This window comes from Cyanistes caeruleus, chromosome 9 (assembly GCF_971803275.1).
Source record: "Cyanistes caeruleus chromosome 9, bCyaCae1.hap1.1, whole genome shotgun sequence".
In the NCBI taxonomy this organism is placed as follows: Eukaryota; Metazoa; Chordata; class Aves; order Passeriformes; family Paridae; genus Cyanistes; species Cyanistes caeruleus.
In genome coordinates, this window is record NC_141709.1 from 23,709,221 (window position 1) to 23,732,749 (window position 23,529).

At 55.6% G+C, this 23,529-nt stretch overlaps 2 protein-coding genes across 6 annotated transcripts; one reads left to right on the plus strand and one right to left on the minus strand.

The window, feature by feature from the left end:
- Positions 1 to 1,789: 1,789 nt before the first annotated feature.
- Positions 1,790 to 9,277, minus strand: C9H1orf210 (chromosome 9 C1orf210 homolog). 2 transcript variants are annotated; one of them, XM_023932594.2, is made up of 4 exons: positions 8,861 to 9,277; positions 3,823 to 4,330; positions 3,034 to 3,180; positions 1,790 to 2,593 (listed from the first exon to the last, which is right to left on the minus strand). In XM_023932594.2, the coding sequence occupies exons 1-4, from the start codon at positions 9,185 to 9,187 to the stop codon at positions 2,244 to 2,246; spliced, it is 1,332 nt and encodes a 443-aa protein (XP_023788362.2). In that variant the 5' UTR covers positions 9,188 to 9,277; the 3' UTR covers positions 1,790 to 2,243. The 2 variants fall into 2 exon arrangements, with proteins under 2 accessions (XP_023788362.2, XP_023788361.1); XM_023932593.2 differs by lacking the exon at positions 8,861 to 9,277 and adding an exon at positions 6,194 to 6,482.
- TIE1 (tyrosine kinase with immunoglobulin like and EGF like domains 1) lies at positions 8,983 to 23,254 on the plus strand. 4 transcript variants are annotated; one of them, XM_023932592.2, is made up of 23 exons: positions 8,983 to 9,840; positions 10,289 to 10,576; positions 14,762 to 14,872; positions 14,983 to 15,138; positions 15,231 to 15,362; positions 15,646 to 15,786; positions 15,994 to 16,122; positions 16,508 to 16,653; positions 16,785 to 16,929; positions 17,184 to 17,342; positions 17,515 to 17,652; positions 17,746 to 18,036; positions 19,049 to 19,339; positions 19,872 to 20,065; positions 20,285 to 20,495; positions 20,652 to 20,762; positions 20,883 to 21,073; positions 21,204 to 21,317; positions 21,481 to 21,551; positions 21,804 to 21,844; positions 21,964 to 22,060; positions 22,289 to 22,388; positions 22,631 to 23,254. In XM_023932592.2, the coding sequence occupies exons 1-23, from the start codon at positions 9,795 to 9,797 to the stop codon at positions 22,700 to 22,702; spliced, it is 3,375 nt and encodes a 1,124-aa protein (XP_023788360.2). In that variant the 5' UTR covers positions 8,983 to 9,794; the 3' UTR covers positions 22,703 to 23,254. The 4 variants fall into 4 exon arrangements, with proteins under 4 accessions (XP_023788360.2, XP_023788358.2, XP_023788357.2 ...); XM_023932590.2 differs by having other exon boundaries at positions 8,989 to 9,840; positions 19,872 to 20,185; XM_023932589.2 differs by having other exon boundaries at positions 9,268 to 9,840; positions 17,151 to 17,342; positions 19,872 to 20,185.
- The last annotated feature ends 275 nt before the right edge of the window (positions 23,255 to 23,529 follow it).

Consider the following 23,529-nt stretch of genomic DNA (forward strand, 5'->3'; position numbering starts at 1 on the left):
TCTGTGAATCTGAGATTTGGCCATGCCACTGAAAGATTCTCACGTGGAGCACAGAAAGCCTCCTGAAAATGTCAGTGCTGGCTAGTTTGTTTACAGAGAAGCTGTTTCACCCTGTGGCAGGGCTGAGCCGTGCAGCAGCAGCTGCTGCCTGACACAGCCTGGAACCAGTCTGCCTGCATACCTGCTCCTGCTCCCAGCCAGCCTCAGCCAGGCCCTCACCGCAGCTTCCTGTGTGCATCCCTGGAGAAGGATCCTCCTTCTCATGCTCTGACCCCTTGTATTCCCAGCTCTGCATGCCAGATGTATTTCCCCTCAGACATGAGTTGCCAGGTTCCTGCCTGCTTGTACTGCAGCTGCCTGAGGGGGCAGAAAATGCACACAAACACACACACACACACACACACACAAGAAAACCTGCCTTGTCTGCTTGGCTAAAAAATAAACGAGTGGGCCTTTCAGCAGAGTAAAAGTAGACAAGTCATCCAACCACTAAGTGCTGAGGGACTGGTGAATAAGATCCTGGAAAAATAAACCTGGGCACCTGTATTTTTAACTTCTTTTGAGACATCACTGAGACTAAAAAGAAAATACTTCATCTAGCATGAATTCATGTGGTTGAAAAGCATGTTGAAAAGCCCAGAAAATACCTTCCAAAAGATAACTGACATGCTTTTTCCCAGCCCTCAGATTTAAATCTCTTACCCAAATGATGTTAGAAATTTCCAAATATACAGTATATAGTGTATTTTCATGGGTAGCTGATGAACCCAGAAGACAAACAATGAAACAGTAACTGCAAAAGTAAAGCACACTTTAGAAATATGGCATTTAAGAGCAAAATCTGGCTGACCACTGAAAGAAGCCTGACTTGAGTCACTGCTCATGGTTTCAAGTGGCTCTCTAGCCTGTATCATCCATTCAATGCCTGACCCATTTTTCCCCTTTGGTTTACATTCTCAGGTGTATTTTTTAATTTTTTAGACACTGTAAATGTTTTAATGAGTGGAGAAATAGAAAGGTGTTAGCAGTGAAATAGAGATTTGAAGGAGGTGAAGGAATTAGCTGTGTGGCAGAACTTTGAAAAATGCTGTCCTGTGTTGATACCTCATGCTCTGGAGTATGATGGAGAGATTCCTGAGCTATCAGGGATAGTAATGACTGGGCTGTGCCCTGGGAAATCTTCCCAACCTGTTGGTAACAGCCTTATGAATCACTTACTAAAGGTGAATGCCACTGCTGCTCCCTTCTTTTAACTCCAGAGTAACCCATGAAGGCACAATGACTCCAGCAGAAATAACTTGCAGTTGCCTATGTCTCATGTGCTGTTCATCATACCACAAAGATAACAAGAATGTAAAAATTATCGCATTTGTACAACTCCACAGTTAAAGAGACACATGGAACTCTAATGGGTGCTGGGGGGGAGGGTCATCTCGCCCCAGCGCATGTGCCTGGCACTGCAACTGGCAGCACTGATGAGTTTGCTCAGCTCTGCAGAGCTGACAGGGAAAAGGTGCCTTTTAGCTTGCCTTCCTGGAGAGGAAAGAGAAAAGAAAGAAGGGCCATGGCTGGAGAGACATGCACAGAAACCTGCGATGATTGCACCACAGCAGGTGAAATATTTGTTTGGATAAGAGCACTCATTGTGCCACAGATGTGGTCTCTCTTCACCACAGTTAGAGGAATGTATTCATAGTCCTTGAAAGCACATGCAAAAAAAAGCCGTGGGGCTGAGGGTCGCCTCCGAGCACTGTCACTGGGAGAGTCCCAACAAACCACTGCAGGCAGAGGCAGGGCTAAATCATGCTTTAATCACACCTCAGAGTGACAACGCATTGAGGGACAGAGCAGGGCTGGGTCTGGCACCATGGGGCAGTGGGGCCAGCGCCCAAGACCCCGTGGCAGCACCAGGGCAGGCTTGTTTTCCCACTGCAACCAGCTTCCCGGGCACTATAGGCACCACCTCCTTCAGCCTCAGCATCTGAGCAAGGCTGGGAAAGCAGCAGCTGGTGTGGTGTCCTTGTGACAGTGCTGCCTACTGGTGTCATGCTGTGACACTCTGGGACTGGCTGCCTTCAGCTTTCATCACCATTCTTAGCCCATCCCTCTCTCCTCTCCTCTCTGCTCCTTTCCTCCTGCCCCAAATACGTGGGGCCCAAAGCCAAGGGCAGGTGGGAAAGGGGTGGGGCTAGGGAGACAGCAAGAGGCCACAGCAGCGGTGGCTGAGTTGTAAGCTTGTAAGCTCACATGGAGCGATGCAACTCCCGCTCCCCTTTTGTTGGCAGCTGCTCACTGGGCTGGATATAGTTATCCTCGATGAAGCCATCATCATCCTCAGCTTGCAGGTCGGCAGCATCAGGTATGGAATGGCTCCCACAGGAGCCCCTGTCCCAGCTGCTGCTATCCTCCATGGGGCTGCCACCAATGGAGCTGATTTCGGGCAGTGGCCGGTGGCGGTAGCTGGCGAAGTTCTTGTGGACAAGCTTGCACTTGGCAGCCAGTGCGATCAGGATGGAGAGGCCAATGGCTGTTGCTAGGAATCCCACCAGGTATGGCCAGCTCCTTCCCCCCTTGCTGGCCGGCAGTGCAGTGGCTGTGACACAGGAAAGGCACATGGTCAGCCTGTGGCACACCCAGTGCTCCCCATTCTCCAGCCCTGTGCCTGCCTGCAGCGTGCAGCCAGCACTAGATCACTTTCATTAGGAGCAATACAGATGCTCTTCACCAAGACCCAGCTACCAAGGGGGTGTGAACAGTGGGGGCAAAACTGCCTGACAGCTGGCTGATACTGCTCCCCACCACTGTGGAGTCTGTGCTCCATGTGGCTTTGTGGCACCTGTTAACTTTCCTGTCACAAAGCCACCCAAGTGTTGGCCACCCTCCCACCAAGCCACTGCACCAGCGTGGCCCAGCAGCCTGAGCCTCAGGGACTGTGGGGCAGAGCAGGGAGTCTCCACCCACAGCCCCATCGAGTATAACGGAGGACAGGAAGATGTCAGACCTTATGGACCCCTCTGAATCTGCACAACTTACTGTTGTTCTCAGGCACTGTGATCTGCTGTGCTGTGCTGAGCCCACGAGCAAACCGCTGCTTAATCTGGCAGCCCAGGTCCTGAGAATCCAGAGCTGCGATGTCCTGGCCCCTCAGCCCCGGGGGAGACAAGCAGGTCACCTGCACAGCTGGGAGACAAATGAGATAAGGTGGGATGGGGGTCTGCACCCATCTCCTCTCTAATTTACAGAAGACGATCCCCGCTTTCTCCGGGGTTGATGCGATGTGTTGCAAGGTGCTCCTGGCTCTCCCTTACAGACTTGCTGACCCTCAGCGTATTGTAGGGAACAACCAAAGAGAAAATCCCATGACCAAGGAGCTGTGTGTGACTGTGATAGCAGCTCCTTTAAACTGAATACAGACAAATTCATGGATACCCACAGAAACCCCAATGCTCTTACTCGGAGCTGAGCTCAGTTGGTTGGAGTCTGACCTAGCTCCAGAGAGGGAGCTGACAAGCCCTCAACAATGAAAATGTGGTCACTCCACAAAGACACATAACAATGGATTTAGAGGCCAAAGTGTATGTGCAACACTTTTCCCAGAAGAGCGGCCAAATTATCCTGCTGACATTTTTAGAAATCCGTGGTGTCCTGCATAACTGCAAGCAAGGACCAGACACATCACCTTTTGGTTTGCTGTCCCTCAGCAGGGTAGGACAGAGAGCCATCTCAGATCTTGCCCAGGGGTCAGAGCAAATGGATCAAGAAAGACTCCTATGCTCAGGGTTCTGCCTGACACATCACCTGCCAGCCATCCCCATCGCTCACCTCGCCTGCGCTGCAGCCACTGCTGCAGAGGGTGCGCGCTGCAGTCACACACCCAGGGGTTCCCTTCCAGACGGACCTGCGGGACTGTCTCCATCAGCTGCAGGCTCCAAGTGTCCACAGAGACCAGCGCGTTGTGCTGCAGGTCCAGGTGGAAAAGAGCCTTCAGCGGCAAAAGGAAAGGGACATCAAGCTCTTGTAAGCTGTTGTTTCTTAGAAGCAGTGTGTGTAAGTTACCCAGGCCCTTGAAAGCGTCCATGTGGATGTAGGTGATGCCGCAGCTGCTCAGGTCCAGCAGAAGCAGTGTCCCAAGGTTGGAGAAGACTCCTGGGCTCAGCGTGAGCTTGCCATTGCTGGAGAGGTTGAGAGAGTGCAGGGAAGGGAAATGCTTCAAGAGAGTCCTGTGATGGGGCATGACCAAGGAGTTGAAGGAGAGGTCCAAACTGGTGATGTTTCTTGGAAGGGAACTTGGAGGATGCTGAAGGCTCTTCCCACTGCAGTCGGCCCATCCCTGGGAAAAGAGCTACTGTCTGAGATGGGCTATCCATGATGGGGAGTGTCTCTAGAGAAAGAGTCCCCAAGGGTTCAAATGTCTTAATTACCCTTGCAGAGTTTAAAATAAGAAAGACACACATTTAAAAAACACATGAGTTGCCAGATTGGAGTGGGCCTGGATAAATGGAGAAAGATGAGCAGGACAGCCCAAGACTGAGAGCAGCTGACTGAAACAGTAAAAGAGGAGCATGCAGGACTGCAGGAAAAACCCAAATGGATGAGTGGGAAGGCAGCAGGTCATCACCCCCCTGTCCTTCCGTACAGGGCAGCTGTCATACAGGGTCAGTTTGCAGAGGGCCTTCCCTTTCCTCCCCTGGATCCCAACCTCCACCCCCTGGGAGCTCTTGTGTGACACTGGGCATCCTCCCACTGGAGCAGGTGAGTCTTGTCTGTTGCAAGGACAGGCAGGAAGCTGACCAGTCTGCAGAGCAATAGGCACCTGTACCAGTCACCCACACCAGGAGCAGCTCCCTGGGACCTGGGCAGGACAATTCACCAATGCTTCCATCTATCCCACCTTCCTGACGATACATGCTGAGTAGCTGTGGCTTACTGCTGGCTGGCTTTGTCAGGATTAGGAAACAAAACAGACCAAGGACTATTCACTGTCCCAGAAGACCAGCAGAGCAGGATGGAAAGATCAGTTAACCCAGATGGATTTTTTTTAACCAATAAAACAGGGTGCCCCAACACAGACAGTTTTGTGGAGCAGTCCCCAGCATGCTTACTCTTGCCTGGGCTTTTAGTATGGGGGGTCAAATGTCCAATCTGAAGCTGCCAGTGAGCAGGTCAGCAACTTAAGTTTGGTTGGGCAGGCACAAGCTGCTAAGTGCTGTGTTTGGACCTTGCAAACAGAGATGCTGTGTTTTAAGTTTACTGTGGTCCATAGTCCTGGGTTTCTGTGTCTAGCTATGTTCCAGCTGGCTCAGCTTTCCATTTCTTTCACCTCTCCTTTCATCCTCCTGTCCACCTAAACCTCCTATCAGACCCTGCTGTTCCTGCTTGGTAGAGGAACAGATATGCCCATTATAAACCTGGAGTGCTGAGGATTGTTTTATAATTGCGCCAAGCCACAGGGGCACCACATGGGTCCTGTTTCAAGCTCAAGCACAGCTGAGCTCAGGGAGGCTTTGGAAAACAGTGCAAACCTTTGGGTGGAACAACTGAGAGCTCAGTGGAAAGGTCAGTGGCCTATGACAGCCACTTTCCTTCATTCTCTCAGCTCCTGCCTGATGCAGCCAAGCTGCTGGCTGCAGTGCTTGTCCCAGTGGGTTAGTTGTGTTTCCTGCTCCTTGCCAGGTGCTCAGGGATCCTGGCCCCATGCTTGCCATCACCCTGGCTCCAGTCACTGCATCACCATGCACTGGGAAAGGGAGTGTGGGGTTGGGACCTCCTCAGGGATGTGTCTCACAGCTGCTTGCCATGCACCCTTTATGGGCAGCTGTGTTACACCTGCAGCCAAGAGACCCCCACAGTCAGAAATGCCATGGGTCAGACAATGCTTTGCCAGGCCACGCTCTGGCGAACAGGCTGGAAAACATGACATGTTCAGCCCAAGGCTGGGAGCAGGACAGCCAGGCTTTGGGCACGGGCAAACCACCCCTGCGGCTGGCGGCCACCGGCAGAGCACATCTCCCATTTAACTCCACTGGCTTCCAAGGGTTTTCATCGCTCCTCTTCTCTTGAGCTGTGCAGAGCAGGAGCTGCCTGCCAGGCCCTGCTGCCCCGTGGGCACCCCAGCTGTGCTGGCAGGACCAGGAGCGAGGGCCCTGCCCATCCCCAGCTGCTGCCCCCGCCGCAGCCCCCGCGGCTCCCCTACCTGGTGGTCAAGGCTGCAGGGCTGTCCCATCCCCACTGACCAGGCGCAGAGGAGGCTACAAAACCAGCAGAGCAGGCAGGTAGGAGCCATTTGGCTCCAGGAAACTTCCGGCCAGAAGAACAGGTCTCGGGGAAAGCCGGGAAGCCGGCCGAGCCGGCCGTGCCGGGTGAGGTGTGGCCGCGGCCGCACGGCTCAGGGCCGCCACCGAGCCCCCACACGCCGGCCCCGCGGAGCGCAGCGCCCGGGACCCAGCCTGGCTCCCGCCCGGCCCCGCCGCTCCCGAGCCGGTGAAAGGTGGCGGTGCCGGTTACACATTAACAGCCGCGCCCCAGCACCTCCCCAGCCGTGTGGCCGCCCGGGATCGCCGGCAGGACAGCCTGCTGAAAATGCAGCGGGACACTGGGAGGGGATGGGGGCCTCCAGAGGGAGAGGGGGCACCCTGTGGCATCTGCCCTGAGATGCTGCCCTGGAGGAAAGCAGCCTGAGCCTGATCCAGGTGCTGGTCCACGCACCTGGGACGGGGCACACAGCTAGCCCCGCCCAGGGGATCTGTGGCTGAGGCAGCAGGAAAGTGTCGTACAGAAAAAAAAAAAGTCTTGCTGGGATTCCAGCAGAAAGGTGTTTAAAGCGTGCAGCAAGCTGGCAAGTCTCTGGGCCCAGCAGCAGCAGCAGCTCAGTGAGCAGCACCTGTCCATGAGGGTCCCAGAGGATGGGAGTGCCCCACCACCTTCAGCACCCCCCATGCAGACCTGCCACTTATTATAGTTCTCCCTGCCAGTCCTGCCGTGGGGTCAGTGAAACTCTGAGAAATCTGACTGTCAAAGCAGCATCTCATGGGTGTTTGTTGGCACACAGACCTGCCCCTGTGTCCAGCGGTGATGGGGCAGGTGAGTGGGCGAAGCTGGCAGAGCCACAGGCCAGGCAGGGAAAATGCTGGCTGCTTCTGGCTTTGCCTCTGCAGTAAGAGAGAGTCCCAAGCTCCCTTCCCTGCTCCCCATTCCCTGGTCCCACGCCTGCTCAAACAACAGGAAGCCCATTGCCAGCAAGAGCACTTTGGAGCTGTTGGCAACTGGGACAGGATGGCCCCTCTTCCCCCAGTGGCCAAAGGGCCCCTCCACAGCCACACATCCCACCCTTTCCTCAGGGAAAGGACTTCCCAGCAGCCTGTCCTTCATCTTGTGGGCATATGCTGGATGCCAAAGCAGCAGGCAGCTCCTGCTTCCCAGCTACCCAGGTGGGCTGGGGATGCTCGACTACCCCCCTTCCAGGATGTTCCTGTGCCTGGTGGGAGCAGTCCTTAGCCCAGTCTTGTCATAAAACAAAACAAGCATCTAGAGAAACAGGGTTAGAAAGTGTTGCTGAGGCAGCCCAGTCCATTGGTGGATCTGCAGGGTGGTTGTATTTCCTATCAGGAAATGTGTCTGTGTGTTATGGTTTCTGGCATGGGTGCTGTGCATTGCAATGTGCAAATGATAATAAAAAGTGGTATTTTTGTCAGTCTTTGGGGTTTTTTAAAAATCTGTTGTGATTCAGCAAAAAAGCTGAGGTCCATAAATCAGCAGATATTCAGGTGCTGGGAGTGTCCTGTGGATTGGGCAACGGGAGCTTTCCATGTTGCAGGAGACCAAGTGTGGAGAGCTGCTTCAGCTGCGCTCAGCTGTGCCTCTCTCTGGTGCCTCCTCTGGAGACAGATAAGCTGGAGCTGTAAGGTCCTGGCTGGGCATCCCCACAAAACTCCCCTGAAAGGTCTCCTACCCTACCTCCACCAAAGGAATCTACACAGATGGACAGCACACCTCTTATCCAGGTGCTCCTAGAAAAAAATACATGCGAAAAAATCATGTTTGGTCAGATTGCTCAATGGTTACTTGAGATCTCCTGGGTACGGCCTGGTACAGAGGATGACCCCATATGGCTCCCATTCTGCAAAAATTTTGTGCAAATAATCCCATCCTCAAACGGATCCTGCTGAAAGAGGGCATTTCTCAGAGTGCACTGTAACTCAGGCTCTGTGTGATGAGCTCCCCCACAGCTGCCAGGGAAGCACAGAATGAGTTGCACGTGTAAGCACACAGTTCTGAGCCTGACTGGCCTCTACAGCCAGCTTCATTTTCCAGGCAAATGAGGGCAGCTGCACCTGGTGTCCATGTTTTTCAGATCATCTCCAGCCCTCCTGCAGTGGGGTGGTCAGGCAGCTGCACTGTGAGAGCCCCTGCTCACTGCCATCCCTCCCTCAGCGTGCCATGGGCACCGCACAGCCCCAGAGCACTCTGTAAATAGTCGGAAGTGATGAATGGGTTTCCCTTTCCTCTCCATGTGTGCTTTAGATTTTTGGCCGGATACAGAATGGGCTCAGGACACATCAAAACATGAGACTCACTCCCTGGCAGCCCTGGCTTTCACATGGGAACAGTTTGATTTGTGAAGCACTGTGAGGTTTGGTGTGTGAAGCTTATGGTGGTTTCCTGGGGAATGCTTTTCGTTTGCCAGGCAAAGAGCCTGCAGCCTGCTGGTGGCTGGCACAGCCTCCCAGGAATGCCGGGTGTGAGACCCTCACACTGGGGCTGGGCTGTAGCAAGGCCATGCCGTGCTGTGCCCATGCCAGTGCTGTGCATGGGAAAGTGCTCAGGGAAAGCCAGGCTTCCACTTCCCCCGCGACATGCTTACCATAACACGGAGGGTTTTCTCCTGGGGCAGTGGCCACCCTCCCATGTGAGCTGGGCAGCTTGTTGACACCCTGCCTGTGCTCCCACTCAGCCCCTCATCCTGGGCAGTGTCCCCAATGGGCCAGTGCCGGACGAGCGCGGGGCCCGGGTGGGCCTTGCCTCGCACCCCGGCCCGTGGCGGCGGGAGGCCGAGGCGCCGTGAGGTGTGCTCGGCCTCAGCCCCGCCGCACGCCGCTCCCCGGGGGACAGCCTGTGCAGGGCTGCTCCCGACGGCTCCTGGAGTCAGGGCCGTTTCCAAACAATGGGTGGAGAGCAGGAAACGCCGCATGGGAAACAGGATTTGGCTGCGCCGCCGCCGCCAGCCACGGCCCCTTGGCCCCTTTCCTTTCCCTGCTCCAGAGAGCCCTTCCCACAGCCAGCAGCCGCCGGGCTGCACCGAGGGGATGGGGATGCCACCGCCCGGGAGGGCTGGGGCATGAGGCACTCTGAACCTAGGACAAAAAGCAGGGTTGGGACACCTCCTGCCTGGGCTAGGGGCTCAGCATGGCTCAGGGAACCCTGAGCGTGCAGCCCTAGCCCCTGGAGGGGTGGGCAAGTGCCTTTCCCTGGAAGAGCTGCCACCAGGCAGGGGACCCTGGTGGCCCCTTGGCCAGCAAGCCTTGCTCGCCAGCAGCTGGCTTGCCACGGAGCCAGCAGAAACGGGGGCATCTCTCTGTCTGTGCTCAGGCTATGCACCACAGGACGTGATCCCAGCTGCCCTGGAAGTCAAGCAGCAGCATGGAGAAGAGATGGGGGGCACGGGCAGGGAGCAGCGGTCCTGAGCTGCCGCTCACGTGGAGCTCCTAGGCAGCCACAGCCTCCAGCTCTGACCCCCATAGCCAGGAAATGCTGGGGATTTTCTGACCTCTGCCAGATTCGGAACAAGCTCCAAGGATATGGGACTCCAGGTTTATCTTCTACTTCTCTTCCCACATCTGGCAGGTAAATTGCCCCTTTTCGTCTGCCCCAAGTGAGCAGCCCCTGCCTCGGGGTGGCTTGGTGGGATGAGGCAGCTGTGGAAACTCAGTGGCGCCATCGGAACAGGGTTGGGAGGGAGGAAACATCCCTTTGTGATCAGCCATTTGGAGCCTTTAGAGGCCCCTGGCTGCCTATCTCTGACATGGGAGGAGAGGCACCCCAAGATCCCCATTCTGATGCATACTTGGCTCATGTTGGGGAGCTGATCCAGCTGGTGTCTGCAAAAGGAGAACAGAACTGCCCACCGTGTCATCCCAGTGCATCTGTAACCCACCTTGCTTTGCCCTAGCTGTGCCTTCTGGGATGGGGGTGGCTGGAAAGGGGGAGACATCTGGGTGACAGGATCTGGCCCTGAGACATGTGGCCATGCTCTTGCCCAGCGGTGACACACCTTTGTGCTCCCTCACCCCAGGGGCCATCCTGGACATCACCCTGATTGCCAACGTGCAGAGCCTGTCCCACTCCGACTTCTTCCTCTCCTGTGTCATGGGGGAGCGCGACGTGAGCTACCTGCAGATCGAGCGGGAGAACAAGATCGTGATGACCCATCCCAAAATGGGCTTCCAAAACTACCGCAACCGCAGCAACCAAGTCCAGGCCAGGGGCTTCTCCAAGGGCGACCCGGTGGGGATCCTCTACTGCCTGGGGCGCACCCCGACCGAGCAGGCCCAGGTGGTCTACGTGCACAACAGCCACAATGGTGAGTGGCTTTTGGGGGCAGCAGGAGCAGTCAAGGAACTTGCCTGCCCTGTGCTTCACAATCCCAGTACCAGCCAGGGTGGTATGGGGACAGTGGTGACCCATAAGCTAGGTTTGGGGTCCACCAGCACCGGTGGGGTGGAGGTGGAAGGGATATACAGCTGGAGGAGCATGGCTGAGCCACATGGAGGAGCCATCTGGGTTTGTAATGGTGTCTGGGAGAAGAGCAAGGTCCAAGAGGAAGTTGAGTGCCCTTGGAGGAGGTTGTAGGATCTAGAAATCATTAACCAGAGCAGGGGGCAGCCTTTTGGAGCTGTGCCAGCCCATGGCCCCAGTACAGGCTCAAGGGGAAGAGGTAGTGCTGGGGCAGATCTTTGGCAATCTCCCCAGGTGCTGGGCAAACACCATCCCAGGGTAGCACGTCACCCCTCCAGCAGTGGGGCTTGCTGAGAGGCACTGCCAGACTGCACAGTAGCCAAGAGCAGTGCTGGGTTCCTCTCCCACTCCTATTTTGGGCCATAAGAAAGGGCATCCCTGGTCTGATCAGCAGCAGGGATACCACTTGGGGCAGCACTCTTCCACACTGCCCCTCTGACCTCCCCTCCCTGTGCTTGAGACTTTGCAAAACTTGAAATTTTCTATGATGTTTGCCTCAGGGTGCTTTCTAGCTGTTTTTCAGAAAGTCTAGCTAAAACATTTAACCTTTTGCTGAGAAGAGGAGGGAATACAAGTTTCCCTGCCAGTGTTAAGACACAGCTTCAGCAAGGAGATCGAGTGTCTCCAAGCTGGTGCACAGAGGCTGCTGGCAGGGCCCAAGCATCCCCCAGGGAGCAGCGCTCAGCTTTTGTCCATGTAAAGAGATTCAAGCTGAAAAATGGCAGTGGTCCAATCGGAAACAGAGATGGATGGTCTGAGCAAGCAGGGTGGCACTGAGGAATGGAGCAGGGGGGAAAGGAGACAGTGTGGGAAACATGATCAGCAGCATGGGGTGAGGAGCACAGAGGGATTCCTGCACTCCCAGATGTCCTTGTTTGTTTTTAGTGTCCCACAAAGCAAGGCGGGTTCTTTGTCGGGGGGTTGGGTTTTCTATGGTGTAAATTTTAGAAACATTCTAAGCTCCTAATCAAATTTTAATAGAAGAAAAGGGGCAGTTGTGAGGTGCCCCCCGCCCAGGGAGGCAAAGATTTAGTTTCAGATAAGCATTGTTAAAGTGAGAGGTGTGTCTTTAAAGCCCGGGAAGTGTGAATTCCATTGTTCTGCCTCAGGGGATGAGCCCTGTGAGCCCGGGAAGAGCTGCTCCACCCCGGACCCCTCGTGGAGTGGCAGCCCGGGGATTTAATTTGGTTTGAGCCCATGCAGTTTCTCCCTTGCTATGTCCCGATTAGTCCCTGACCTTAAACTCCACCCTGGTTCTGTCCCACAAAACCCATCACCCTGCCTCTGTTCGGGGCTCTCTGTCTCTGAATCTCGTTGGTTCCTGTGCTGAATAAATGGTTTCCTGACCATATCAGTCACTGGTAACTGTAGCCTCCCTGGACATGATCCTGCAGCCTCTGAATGCTACACTTGTTTATAAACCACGGACGGAGGTCACGGCTCTGGGGCTCCATCCTTGGGACAGTGGGGTGTACTCAGTCAGTCCCATTCCTGGGTCCACTTAGCCAGGCCAAAATAGTGCTTTGGAGGAGCTAGTCAGTGCATGGGTTCAAGCCCCTGTGGGAGTTGAAAGTTCCAAAAAGGTGTCTCTTTCACAAGTTCTAAAGAAGCTGCTATTGCTCTGTTTGGAGGAGAAGTCAAGACAAATAAAGGGATTAGTAAGCAAAAAATTTGTGTGTTTGCAGGAGGGCTGGATACAGAACCCACTGAAGGGACTTGGTGTATCATCTCATCTCTCCTGTTTAGCCTGAGAACACACCAAAGCAGGCCAGGGCAATGAAACAGTGGGTGGGGAATGCTGTTAGAGGAAAGCTGGCAGCTCCCAAAAGGTCATGCATGGAGAAGAACTTAGGAGGTTTGATAAATTTTGGAAGCATTGCTAAAAAAACAAAGTAAAGCAAACCAAAATGATCCTGAGAAGCAATTTCAGCTACACCTTCCAGAGCAGGAAGACACCCAGAAAAACAACTACAGAAAACCAACATTTTTAAGATTTTTTGTATCTGTGTGCACAACAGAAAAGTTGGGAAAATTTTCTGGGGGGTCTGTCTAAAATGCCACTGTTGATAGCAGGAGACAGGCAATGAATAGCAGAACGGAGCAGCAAGACATTGCCAGGCTGGGTGTGCAGTGAGCAAGGTTGTGTTGGGCCCTTGGGAAACCAGACTTTCCAAAAACTTCTGGGTAGGGAGTTACAGGCCTGAAAACTCAAGTCAGGACCTGGCAAATTATCAGAAACTGTAATAAAGAGCAGAACATGTGGTTGTATGGTCCCTGAGAAAGGCAGCTGAGTTTGCAGTGGTAGGATCTCTGGGGTGGCAGCAGTGAGGATGCTGTGGAAGACCAAATTTGATGCTGTCTACTCAAATTCCTGGAGCAAACTGGGAAAACTCCCCTTCAAAGTTTCTTTGAGATAAACTTTGCACCCAGGGGGTAGCAGGAGAGATCTTTGCATGAGTAAATAACTGGCTAAAAGAAGGGAGAGTAAGAATAGGAATGGTCTGTCACTGTTGGTCATGAAATGGTTCACACAGACGCAGCTTGAGGTGTAGTGAAAGAATAATTCTTGTTTATTTGTTCTTTCAGTATTTATTGGTTTCTGACCACGACCAGGGGTTGGACAGTCAGGCTAACACCTTCCCAACCACATTGGCCATGAGAGACGTCCATCAAAAGGCATATCTTTAATGGAATGTATAAACACCTATGTTTATAGTTACTTTCCTGGGAAAGTGGCTAGAACTTGTAAAAAACAATATCGAAGGCCTGATTCTCAGGGCGACAGCAGTCCTTGTCACATGAGGGAGTTCCCACTGGCATGGCATGAGATCTTTGCATGGAGCTGGGTCACCAACTGTGGGTTCAAAGAGCTGAACAAGCGGCTGTGCTGGCTGCTGTCCCCAAGCTGCCTGGGGAGATAAAGATTGAACTATGGAGTGACAGAGAGACAGGGGAGAGATGCAGCCAGGGAGGGCTGCAGTGATGGAGTGACTTGGTGTGCTCAATAGTCGTGCCCATGGTAAATCGGTGTGCACAAATGCAAAGTTTTGTGTTTGGGGATCCCCAGGGAACTGTCACCATTTATTCCAAGGAGCGAGGTGGAGTGAAAAAAGAGTGAGGGCCATATCTGTGAGCCCACCACTCCACTGGAGTCTTCAAAGTCTATGGGAGAAAGTTCCCAACTAGACGGATAGGTGGGGAGGCAATTCTGAGAAATTACTGCCAAGTGTGACCTGCAGTGCCCTTCCCTGGGCGTCTGCGGTGTGTGCTGCTTCCTCCTGGTCCTTGGCCTCAGAGGAGCACGATACAGGGCTGGATGTGTTTTAGCTCCAGCCCGGCGTGGCTCCTTTTAGTGTGTGCAAGCTGGAGTACTGCCAGGCTCCAAAAGCCAGCAGCCGCCTGTGTCCTCCTTTGTGTCTGTCCTGGCACGCCCAGGGCTTGGTTTCCCAGGCCTTAAGGTATTTATAGCCCTGTGTGTGCTCCGGCTGGGGTCTGGCTGACTCACATTAATACTCTGGGAGTTCATCGCTGCTGCACGCCCCAGCACCTGGGGAATAGGGAAAACAGCCATGACGGGGCTGCTGGTCCTGGGGGCTGGAGTGCAGCCTCCTGCACACTTAATTCCCCTCAGCTGCCCTGCTTTCCCTGCCTGCAGCGTTCCACACCTCACCAGCAGGAGGGGTGCACCACACACATTTGTCCCAGATGTCGCCTCCCCAGATTGCTGCCAGCAGCATTCTGTGCAAGTGGTGAGCTGGTCAGAGGGCAGGGTGCCAAATCTCATTCCTTGGTGTCTGCCTGAAGGGGCTGAAAGGGAGCCCTGTCCCTGCAGAAGCTTTGGGGGTCGTGGGTCCAACATGGAGCGAACAGGGAAATGTGTCATAACATTCCAGAAGAAACAGGTGATGGGTGCTGGGCTGTGCCAGGGTGTGTCCTGGTGTGACTGGTCTGAGGGTGTCAGCACTGCCCTCGGGTGTGAGTGCCCTTGGGGGTGACTGCTCTGCAACTTGTGCCTCCTCCTCCTCTGCAGCCCACCTCTTCCCGGTGAAGGCCACACAGTCTGTGAATGTTGCCGAGGTTGCCACCTTCTCTGCCAGGATCCTCAAGAGGAAGGAGACAGATGTTATGTGGAAAAGAAATGGCAAGTGGTTCCAAGAGCAGACACAAGGCTGGAGCTGCTCCCAGCTGGTGCCTGGCGCTGGCCTGGGCGCACGGGAGGGAGGTCACAGATAACCCTTTGTCCCCTCGCAGGCACCTACTACCAGACCACAGACCGGGGTGAGGTGCAGGATGACCACGTCGTCCTGACACTCCCCAATGTCAGTGTCAGCGAAAATGGTGTCTACAGTGCCACGTTCATGGGGGACAGCCCTCTGTGGAGTGCCTTCTACCGCCTCATCGTGAGAGGTGAGCAGGGCCCTGGCTGCCTGGGGACTGGGGACAGGCGTACCCTTGCCCTGCAGCAGGTGGCACTCTGGCTCCCTCTGCTCTCTCTGCAGCCTGCCCTGCGAAGAAATGGGGACCATCCTGTGAGAAGGACTGTCCCGACTGTCTGAACGGTGGCATCTGCCATGACCATGTTGGTGAATGCATCTGCCCTCCAGGGTTCATGGGCACCCGCTGTGAGAGAGGTGGGTTCCACCTGCCCTGCACTGGGTGCTGTGCCCAGGGCACATGTGAGGGCTCTCTTTCACCCCTAGACCTGAGCACTGTGTCTAGAAACACCATGTTCATCCCCAGCACTTCCCCACCCTCAGTGCCCTCTGTTTCTGGGCCACAGCTGGAGCACCCACATGGGTCCCATGTCTCCTCAATGTGGTGAGGCTTGGGCCCCAGAGCCAGCTCTGTGCCATGCACAAGCAGTAAGTGCATGGGTGAATGGTGGGTGAGGGCAGACCATGCTTCTTTTTTCAGCCTGCCAGGAAGGCCAGTTTGGCCGCAACTGCCAGGAGACGTGCCAGAGAGCCCAGGGCTGCCGGGGACTGAGCTTCTGCCTGCTTGACCCCTACGGCTGCTCTTGTGCCTCCGGCTGGAGTGGCTCCCGCTGCGACCAAGGTACAGGGACATGGGTGTCCATCAGCTTTCCCACCCAGCCTGGGATTCTTCCAAGGCCTGGCTGCTCTCTAGCAGCACTTCTGCAAACCTCTCCGCATTTGAGGGTTGGCACAGTCTGAGCAGTACTGCAGCCTGCATCAACTGCTTGCTCTCTCTGTGATCCTGTGCCATGGCCAGGGGTAGCAGTGAGCTCTTCTCTTCCCACAGCCTGTCCCTCAGGATTCTATGGCCCTGACTGTGCGCTGCAGTGCACTTGCCAAAACGGAGGCAGCTGTAACCGCTTCAGTGGCTGTGTCTGCCCCGCAGGCTGGCATGGGCAGCACTGTGAGAAATCAGGTGAGACTGGCACAGGTCTGTCGCATGTTTTCATCCCTCACCCTCAAGTGGGCGCTGACTCCTTCCTCACTAGTGGCTGGGAGGGCCATTAGCTATTGGTCTCACCAGCTGGTTCAGCAGGACCCTGGCCTGCAGAAGTAGCCTCCAAGTTTGTGGAAACCAGGACATTGCAAGGGCCACATCTGGTCTGCCATCCCAGCATTATCTGTGCTGAGAGTGTTGCTGAGCCCAGCATGTGGGGTGGGGATCGGGGCTGGACCACAGCATCCATCACCTTTCCCTTGGCACCACAGTCCAGCCACATCTGGGTCCAAGAAAAGGTGCCAGGCTTTCTTGTGCCTGGGGAGGAGCAGGGCCAGCCCTAATGTTGATTTCTGTGTACCAGACCGGTTCCCCCAGATCATCCAACTGGCCTCAGAGCTGGAGTTCAACCTGGGCTCAGAGCCCATCATCAGCTGCGTGGCCATTGGCAACCCACTGCCCACCAGGGACAGCGTGGAGCTGCGCAAGGCTGACGGCACTGTGCTCAAGGTACGGCCCTGTGCTCTTGTCCCACCACCCTCTCCATGTTGACAGCTCCCTCAAGAGTACATGGGGCTGCTGGGCAGCTTCAGGCTGATGTGGGGCTGAGCCAGGGGCTCACAGCACCCTCTGTGCCTCAGGTCATCAAAACCATCATCGAGCCGAAGCAGATCACCTGTGAGTTTGAGGTGCGGCACCTGACCAAGGCGGACACGGGGCTCTGGGAGTGCCGGGTCTCCACAACCGGGGGTCAGGACAGCCGGAAAGTCAAGGTCAATATCCGAGGTGAGGGAAGTGTGCTGGCATGAGCAGGACAAGCCAGGGTTGCTGAGGGAGGCTGCCAGCGTGGTGTGGCAATACCATGCCTGTGCCAAACTGGGTGCCTCCCATCGTGGGCTGCAGTGCCAGCAGACAGGTTTGGGTGATTATGGAAGACTCTCGTGACAAAGGTGGAAGGAGCCAAGACGTGGCAGATGTATCCACACTCTGTTTCTTGTTGCTCCCAGTTCCACCAGTGTCATTCCCTTCTTCCCCCCAAGTGCCACCAGTGCCCTTGAGCGCTCCCCGGCTTTTGGCCAAGCAGAGTCGCCAACTTGTGGTGTCACCTGTGGACAGCTTCTCTGGTGACGGACCCATCACCTCCATCAAGCTCTTCTACAAGCCCAAGGACGACAATTCAGCATGGTCATCCATTGTGGGTATGTGTCTGCAGGGCTGGGGGACACAGATAGAACCTGTGTGGGAGGGTGAGGTCTGAGGTGGGCAGATGTCTCCATACCAGGCTCCCCATGGTGATGCTGAGGAGGATGCTGGTGGCAGGGCAGACTGTGGATGATGGGCATGGTTTTGACATGTCCTCTTGGCCAACAGTCGACAACAGCGAGAACATCACCCTCATGAACCTCCGGCCAGTGACCGCCTACATCGTCAAGGTGCAGCTGAGCCGGCCAGGGGCTGGAGGGGAGGGCAGCAAGGGTCCTGAAGCCATCATGGTGACTGATTGCCTTGGTGAGCCTCCATCTCCCTGACCCTGCACAGCACAGAGCCTACAAAGTCTCACAGCTGATGCGCCGTGAGGTTTTGCTGCCTTTTTGTTTGCAGAGCCCACAGTCAAGCCTGTGATTGAAGGCTGGTCCATAGAAGAGAAAAACATACTTCATGTCAACTGGAAGTTGCCAAGCAGCCATGAGCCAGCACATGGGTTCATTGTCCATCTCTTTGACTCTGCAAGGCGGCTGGTCTCTGAGAAAAACATCACGTCCATCTCTGTGCTCTCTGCCCGCATCGGGGACTTGGAGTTTAACAAGGAGTACAGGCTGGAGGTGCTGGTGTACCACTGCACCAGCCTGGGGCCGCCCTCTGACCCCTATAAGGTCATGATCAACAGCAAAGGTGGGTCCAGAGCAATGCAGGGAACTATAACAGGGAATTACAATGATAAATCAGTTATAGTTGTAACAGCAACCATCCCCAGATCTGGCATCTCCTTATCCCATCTCTGATAGAACATGAACAGCTGTTTGGGGAAAATGGACCCTCCTTTCCTCACTAGATCCTGCAGCCTCTAGCACCAAAGAGCCGAGGAACATCCTAAGCTGAACGTGACATTCAGGTCACAAATAGATCTGGTTTCTGTACCCTTGCCCAAACCCTGATGGACCTGTCTATACTTGCAGTCTTTACAATACCCTGTAGCAACAAGTTCCTCAATATAATTATACTCTGCATGAAAAAAATATTTCCCTTTGGTTTGCTTTAACCCTGCTGCCAGGTAATTTTGCTGGGTGGTCACTAGGGCCTAGGGAGCCATACAGTCCCATCTGTGGGCACATACACATATGCAGCCCCTGAAGTGTGGAAGTGGTGGAAGACCATGGGGAGGTGGAACACCAGCCTAACCAAGCTTTCTGGCAACCAAGGGGAAAGGCATGTGCAAGGCCTTTGGGGAGGCTTCGCACCATACAGTACACGTTGAGAGGACTGGCAGGCATCAGGCTTGAGGGATGAGAGGTTTCCTCCACTCTCCTCTGCTTGCAAGAGCTTTGTATGACTTGGGAATCTGGGGTTAGGGATGAGGGCAGGCAGGATAGGGCCCAGAGGAGGTGGTGGGAGCACAGTATGTGAGGGAGGCCTGAAGAAATAAAATGTCACAAGAGCTAGTCAATACACAGGCATCTAGACCTCAGGCTGGAACATTTGGGGATAGAGTCCTGCTTCACTGTGGTACATGGAGAGCACCTCCACCTCCTCCAAGCAGGGCCCAGGGGTCCCTGAAGATCCCTCAAAGCTGACCTGGCTCTGGTTGCCATTGCCATCCACAGGGTCCGATCCTAGCAGCAGCATTGAGCCTCTGCAGCACGAGGAGCCCTGTTCTGGGACTGACACTCTCCTTTCTTGCTCCCAGGGCCCTCCTCCCCACAGCTGCTCTCGGCAGAGCCCGTGTCCGACACCGCCGTCAGGCTCTCCTGGCAGGTGCCTGAGTACCCCAACGGGGGCATCACCAAGTACATTGTGGAGCTGCAGCAGGTGGGGGGCACCAGTGAACCCCAGTGGATTGACACCGACAGCGGCGCTGAGACCACCAAGATCGTTGGGGGCCTCAACGCCAGCACCAGCTACCAGTTTCGTGTCCGTGCCAACTCCCATGTTCCAGGGGAATGGAGCCAGCCCGTGAAAGCCAAGACCCTTGGGGACGGTGAGAGGGGTGTCCCAGCAGGCAGGGGGCTCATAGCTCTGCTGCAGCTTGGGCTCAGATTCTGGGTCAGAAAAGAGTGGTTGGGGTGCCTGTGGTAACCTCTGAACATGGCTCTGAAGCAGTAGCCCAAGACCAAAACTCTTTGTGTCCTAAGAATACCTGTTCCTCTTAGTCCTACAGGGGCAGCAGTGGCATGATGACATCATGGCACCTACAGAGTGACTCTGCCTTGGGCAATGGGGGATGTGAATCAAGGGGCTAGGGGAGCAGAGCAGAGCCAGCATGAGAAGAGATCATGGCTTGACCCAAAGCCGGTTGGAGTTCCAGAAACCAGCTGTTCAGTGCCAGGAGCTGGGCTGTGACACTTTCTCCTCTGTGCCATTGTGGCACCAGGAGCTTAAGATGTGGTTATGGTATCTTCATTGGGGGCTCTGGGTGCTGGGAGAGGGCTGCTGTCATCATTGCTGGCCACTAGTACAGTCCAAGCGGGGCTTGACCATGGACCACAACCCTCCATCCCTCCTTTTGGCAGGAGCACTGAGTGTGCCGCCCAGCCTGGGCAGCCAGAGCACTGAGCAGGCGGGAACAGACCAGCAGCTGCTCTTGGCCATTGTTGGCTCTGTGTCCGTCACTTGCTTCACCATCCTCTTTGCTCTCCTGGCACTTTTCCTCATCAAGAAGAATTTTTTCCACCGGCGCCGCACCTTTACATACCAGTCTGGCTCGGTGAGTGCCGCCTGCCCCACCAGGACTGTGTCCCCTGCTCCCCACATCCCAGCCCGATCCAGGTCACGTTCCATAGCCTCCAGCCCGGATGCAGCCAGACCTCACTTCCACACGGAGAGGGTGCGGAGCCCGCCCTTGCCCATGACTCCTGTCCTGCTGGGACTGCCGCGTGGGCAGAGGTGCCTGGTGCCCCTAACCTCACCCACTTCCATCTGCCAGGGGGAAGAGACCATCCTACAGTTCAACTCAGGGACCCTGACCCTGACACGCCGGCCCAAGCCACAGCCTGAGCCACTCAGCTACCCCATCCTGGAGTGGGAGGACATCAAGTTTGAGGACATGATTGGGGAGGGCAACTTTGGGCAGGTAATCAGGGCCATGATCAAAAAGGACGGCCTGAAAATGAATGCAGCCATCAAGATGCTGAAAGGTGAGTGCTGAAAGGGGAGGCAGGCAGGGTGGGCTGAGTGCTGCAGCTGTGTCCTGGGCCATGCTTGCACTGGGAAGCATCAGGAGTCATTTGCAGAGAAGCAGAGGACAGGCCCCTGTTGTAGGCCTGAGGTGTTCCTCCCTCCTTTGCTTCCAGAGTTTGCTTCAGAGAATGACCATCGGGACTTTGCCGGGGAGCTGGAGGTGCTGTGCAAACTGGGCCATCACCCCAACATCATCAACTTGCTGGGTGCCTGTGAGAACAAGGGTGAGGACTGTCCCATTCTACCCCAGCCCCACTCATGCCATACCTCAAAACCTCTGCCCAGCTGTCTATTCCTTTTTGCCGGGGAGAGCCCCAGCAGCCCAACCTCCTCCTGCCCCCCAGGCTACCTGTACATTGCCATTGAGTATGCTCCATATGGAAACCTCCTCGACTTCCTCCGCAAAAGCCGAGTCTTGGAGACAGACCCAGCCTTTGCCAAGGAGCATGGCACTGCCTCCACCCTCACATCCCAGCAGCTCCTCCAGTTTGCTTCAGATGTGGCCAAGGGGATGCAGTACCTGAGTGAGAAGCAGGTACATTCCAGCAAGCCCCTCAGCTCACCCTTTTCCCCAGGAGGCCTGGGGGTTCCCCCATCAGGGCATGAGGTCCCTGGGGCCAGCAGGAGGGAGCATGTCGCTCCTGCTAACTGCTCTTGCCTTTCAGTTCATTCACAGGGACCTGGCAGCAAGAAACATTCTGGTGGGAGAAAACCTGGCCTCCAAAATTGCTGACTTTGGCCTCTCCAGAGGGGAGGAGGTCTATGTGAAGAAAACAATGGTGAGCCAGGAGTGAAACATCTCCATGGGGCCTGCACCCGTGTGGTGGGTAGGATGCCCACCATCAGTGTGACCAACCCACCATGGCAGGACTGACTGGATCACAGCTGTCTTCCACCCAGGGGCTGTCCCACAGCCCTGATGGTTGCTCTCTCTTTCCCCAGGGCCGTTTGCCAGTTCGCTGGATGGCCATCGAGTCCCTCAACTACAGCGTGTACACCACCAAGAGCGATGTGTAAGTGCTGCAGGAGGGGGCACCAGGCCAGGGCATAGCTGTGGCCGCCTCCACCCCTGTCTGGCGCAGTCAGAGATGTGATACTATTGCTCTGGCTGCTGCAAGGGCGGGAGGTGATGCTGGTGCATCTCCCCGAGGTGCTGCTGTCTCAGCCCAAGCCCTGGTTGCATGTTCCACCCTGGGCTTTGCCCTGTTCCCATCAGCGGGGCACAGCTGGGCACTCTGTCACAGCCTCAGCTCCTCCCTTTCCAGGTGGTCATTCGGTGTCCTGCTCTGGGAGATTGTCAGTTTGGGTAAGGCTCTTCTCTGTCCCCTGCCTTCACTCAGATCCCTGTAGGTCTTGTTATCCTGCAGACCCAGGGGAACACCCTAGGGATTGTCACCTCCTCAGCCCGTGTGTCTCTGGCTGTAGGGGGGACACCGTACTGCGGGATGACGTGTGCTGAGCTCTACGAGAAGCTGCCCCAGGGATACCGCATGGAGAAGCCGCGCAACTGCGACGACGAGGTGTAAGTGGACAGAGGCTTGGCTGATGGTGGCAACCCACAGGGCTCGCACCAACTTTGAAGAGCTTCTGCCTGGTTGTCTCTGCATTGTGGCTGAGGGATGGGCTGGGGTCCCACACCCAAACACCTTTCCTGGGCTTTAGTTTCCCACCTGCTTCCCCTATCTCCCACAAAGAGCTTTTCTATCCCCTCTCCTGTGCGACTGAGCCGCCCACGACTCTCCGTCCCCAGGTACGAGCTGATGAGGCAGTGCTGGCGCGACCGCCCCTACGAGCGCCCTCCCTTCGCCCAGATCTCCATGCAGCTCATCCGCATGCTGGAGGCCAGGAAGGTGAGTGGTAGCGGCTCAGGAGGAGGGATGCCCACAGGGCACGGGGCTTTTCCACATGCTGGAGCATCCCTTGGCCTCAAGGACTGGACAGCCAGAGCAGAACCATGTGTGGGGGTTAATCCCACAGTCACTTTTAGGGTGTGAGGAGACAACGGGACACAGTGCCCACGAGCAGGCTAGTGGGGACGGGAGGTAGATGTGGGTATGTTCACAGCTGGCTCCTAACTGGGATTCCCCCACAGGCCTACGTGAACATGGCCCTGTTTGAGAACTTCACCTACGCGGGGATCGATGCCACTGCCGAGGAGGCATGAGGCTGCGCTGGCACCGCTCAGAGGGGCAACACTGGCCCCAGCCTGCTGGAACAGTGCTGTGGGGACAAGGGGCTGCTCGTCCCACTCCAGGGCCAAGCAGCGAAATGGCAGTGCCCCTTCCCAAGAGCGCCTTCCCTGCAGCAAGACTGTGATATCCCTTCCCTGTCATGGCACCAGCCACTAACAGCCCCACACTGCTGGGGGCATGCTGGGATGGCCCCCAAAGACAACAGCAGCAAAAGGGTGCTGGCAGCAGAGCAGGCAGGAGAGGGCCTCCCTCAGGAACCAGGGTACTGCCTAAGCCCACAGACAGAAATGCTCAAGCTTTGGGGCAAGAGGAGGAAGCAGCAACACAGCAACTGGCCACCCTGCAACTCTCAGTGTGCTCTGGGCCTGAGGTGGTGCCAGGGGTTGTGAGCAGCACTGCTGGCATGGGATGGGGCCACCCTGGCAGGTGCAAAGGGACAGTGTTGACTGTGCACAGCCTCCAGCTCTGCAGTAGCCCTTCAGAAGTGTCAGCTCTGCCTTACAGACAATAAAGATCATGCAACAGCCGTGTCCAGAGGAGTGTTGGAGGGACCCAACTCTGCCCCACTGACAGCACTGGGGAACAGGATGTGAGGGCCCAGTGATCTGCTGCTGTGGTGGGCACTCCTCAGAATTCTGTTCCCATTGGGGTCCTCTGATAATACCCAGTAATGTCCAGCATTCCCAGAGAAGTCCCAGGTCTCATCCTGACATGGAGATGGGTTCTCTTGGGATCCAACTGGGATCTTTTCACACACACATAATTTAAGACTTGGTCTTGTCCCCAAAGGGATATGGAG

Coding starts and splice junctions, on each gene's coding strand:
- TIE1 (XM_023932589.2), top strand. CDS start 9,795: ATGGGACTCCAGGTTTATCTTCTACTTCTCTTCCCACATCTGGCAG. Junction 16,123..16,507: donor GCAGCACTGTGAGAAATCAG/GTGAGACTGGCA, acceptor TCTGTGTACCAG/ACCGGTTCCCCCAGATCATC. Junction 18,037..19,048: donor GGTCATGATCAACAGCAAAG/GTGGGTCCAGAG, acceptor TCTTGCTCCCAG/GGCCCTCCTCCCCACAGCTG.
- C9H1orf210 (XM_023932594.2), bottom strand. CDS start 9,187: ATGCGGCGTTTCCTGCTCTCCACCCATTGTTTGGAAACGGCCCTGACT. Junction 4,331..8,860: donor AGAAAACCCTCCGTGTTATG/GTAAGCATGTCG, acceptor CTCTTTTCCCAG/GGATGGGCCGACTGCAGTGG. Junction 2,594..3,033: donor CACAGTGCCTGAGAACAACA/GTAAGTTGTGCA, acceptor CCTGTGTCACAG/CCACTGCACTGCCGGCCAGC.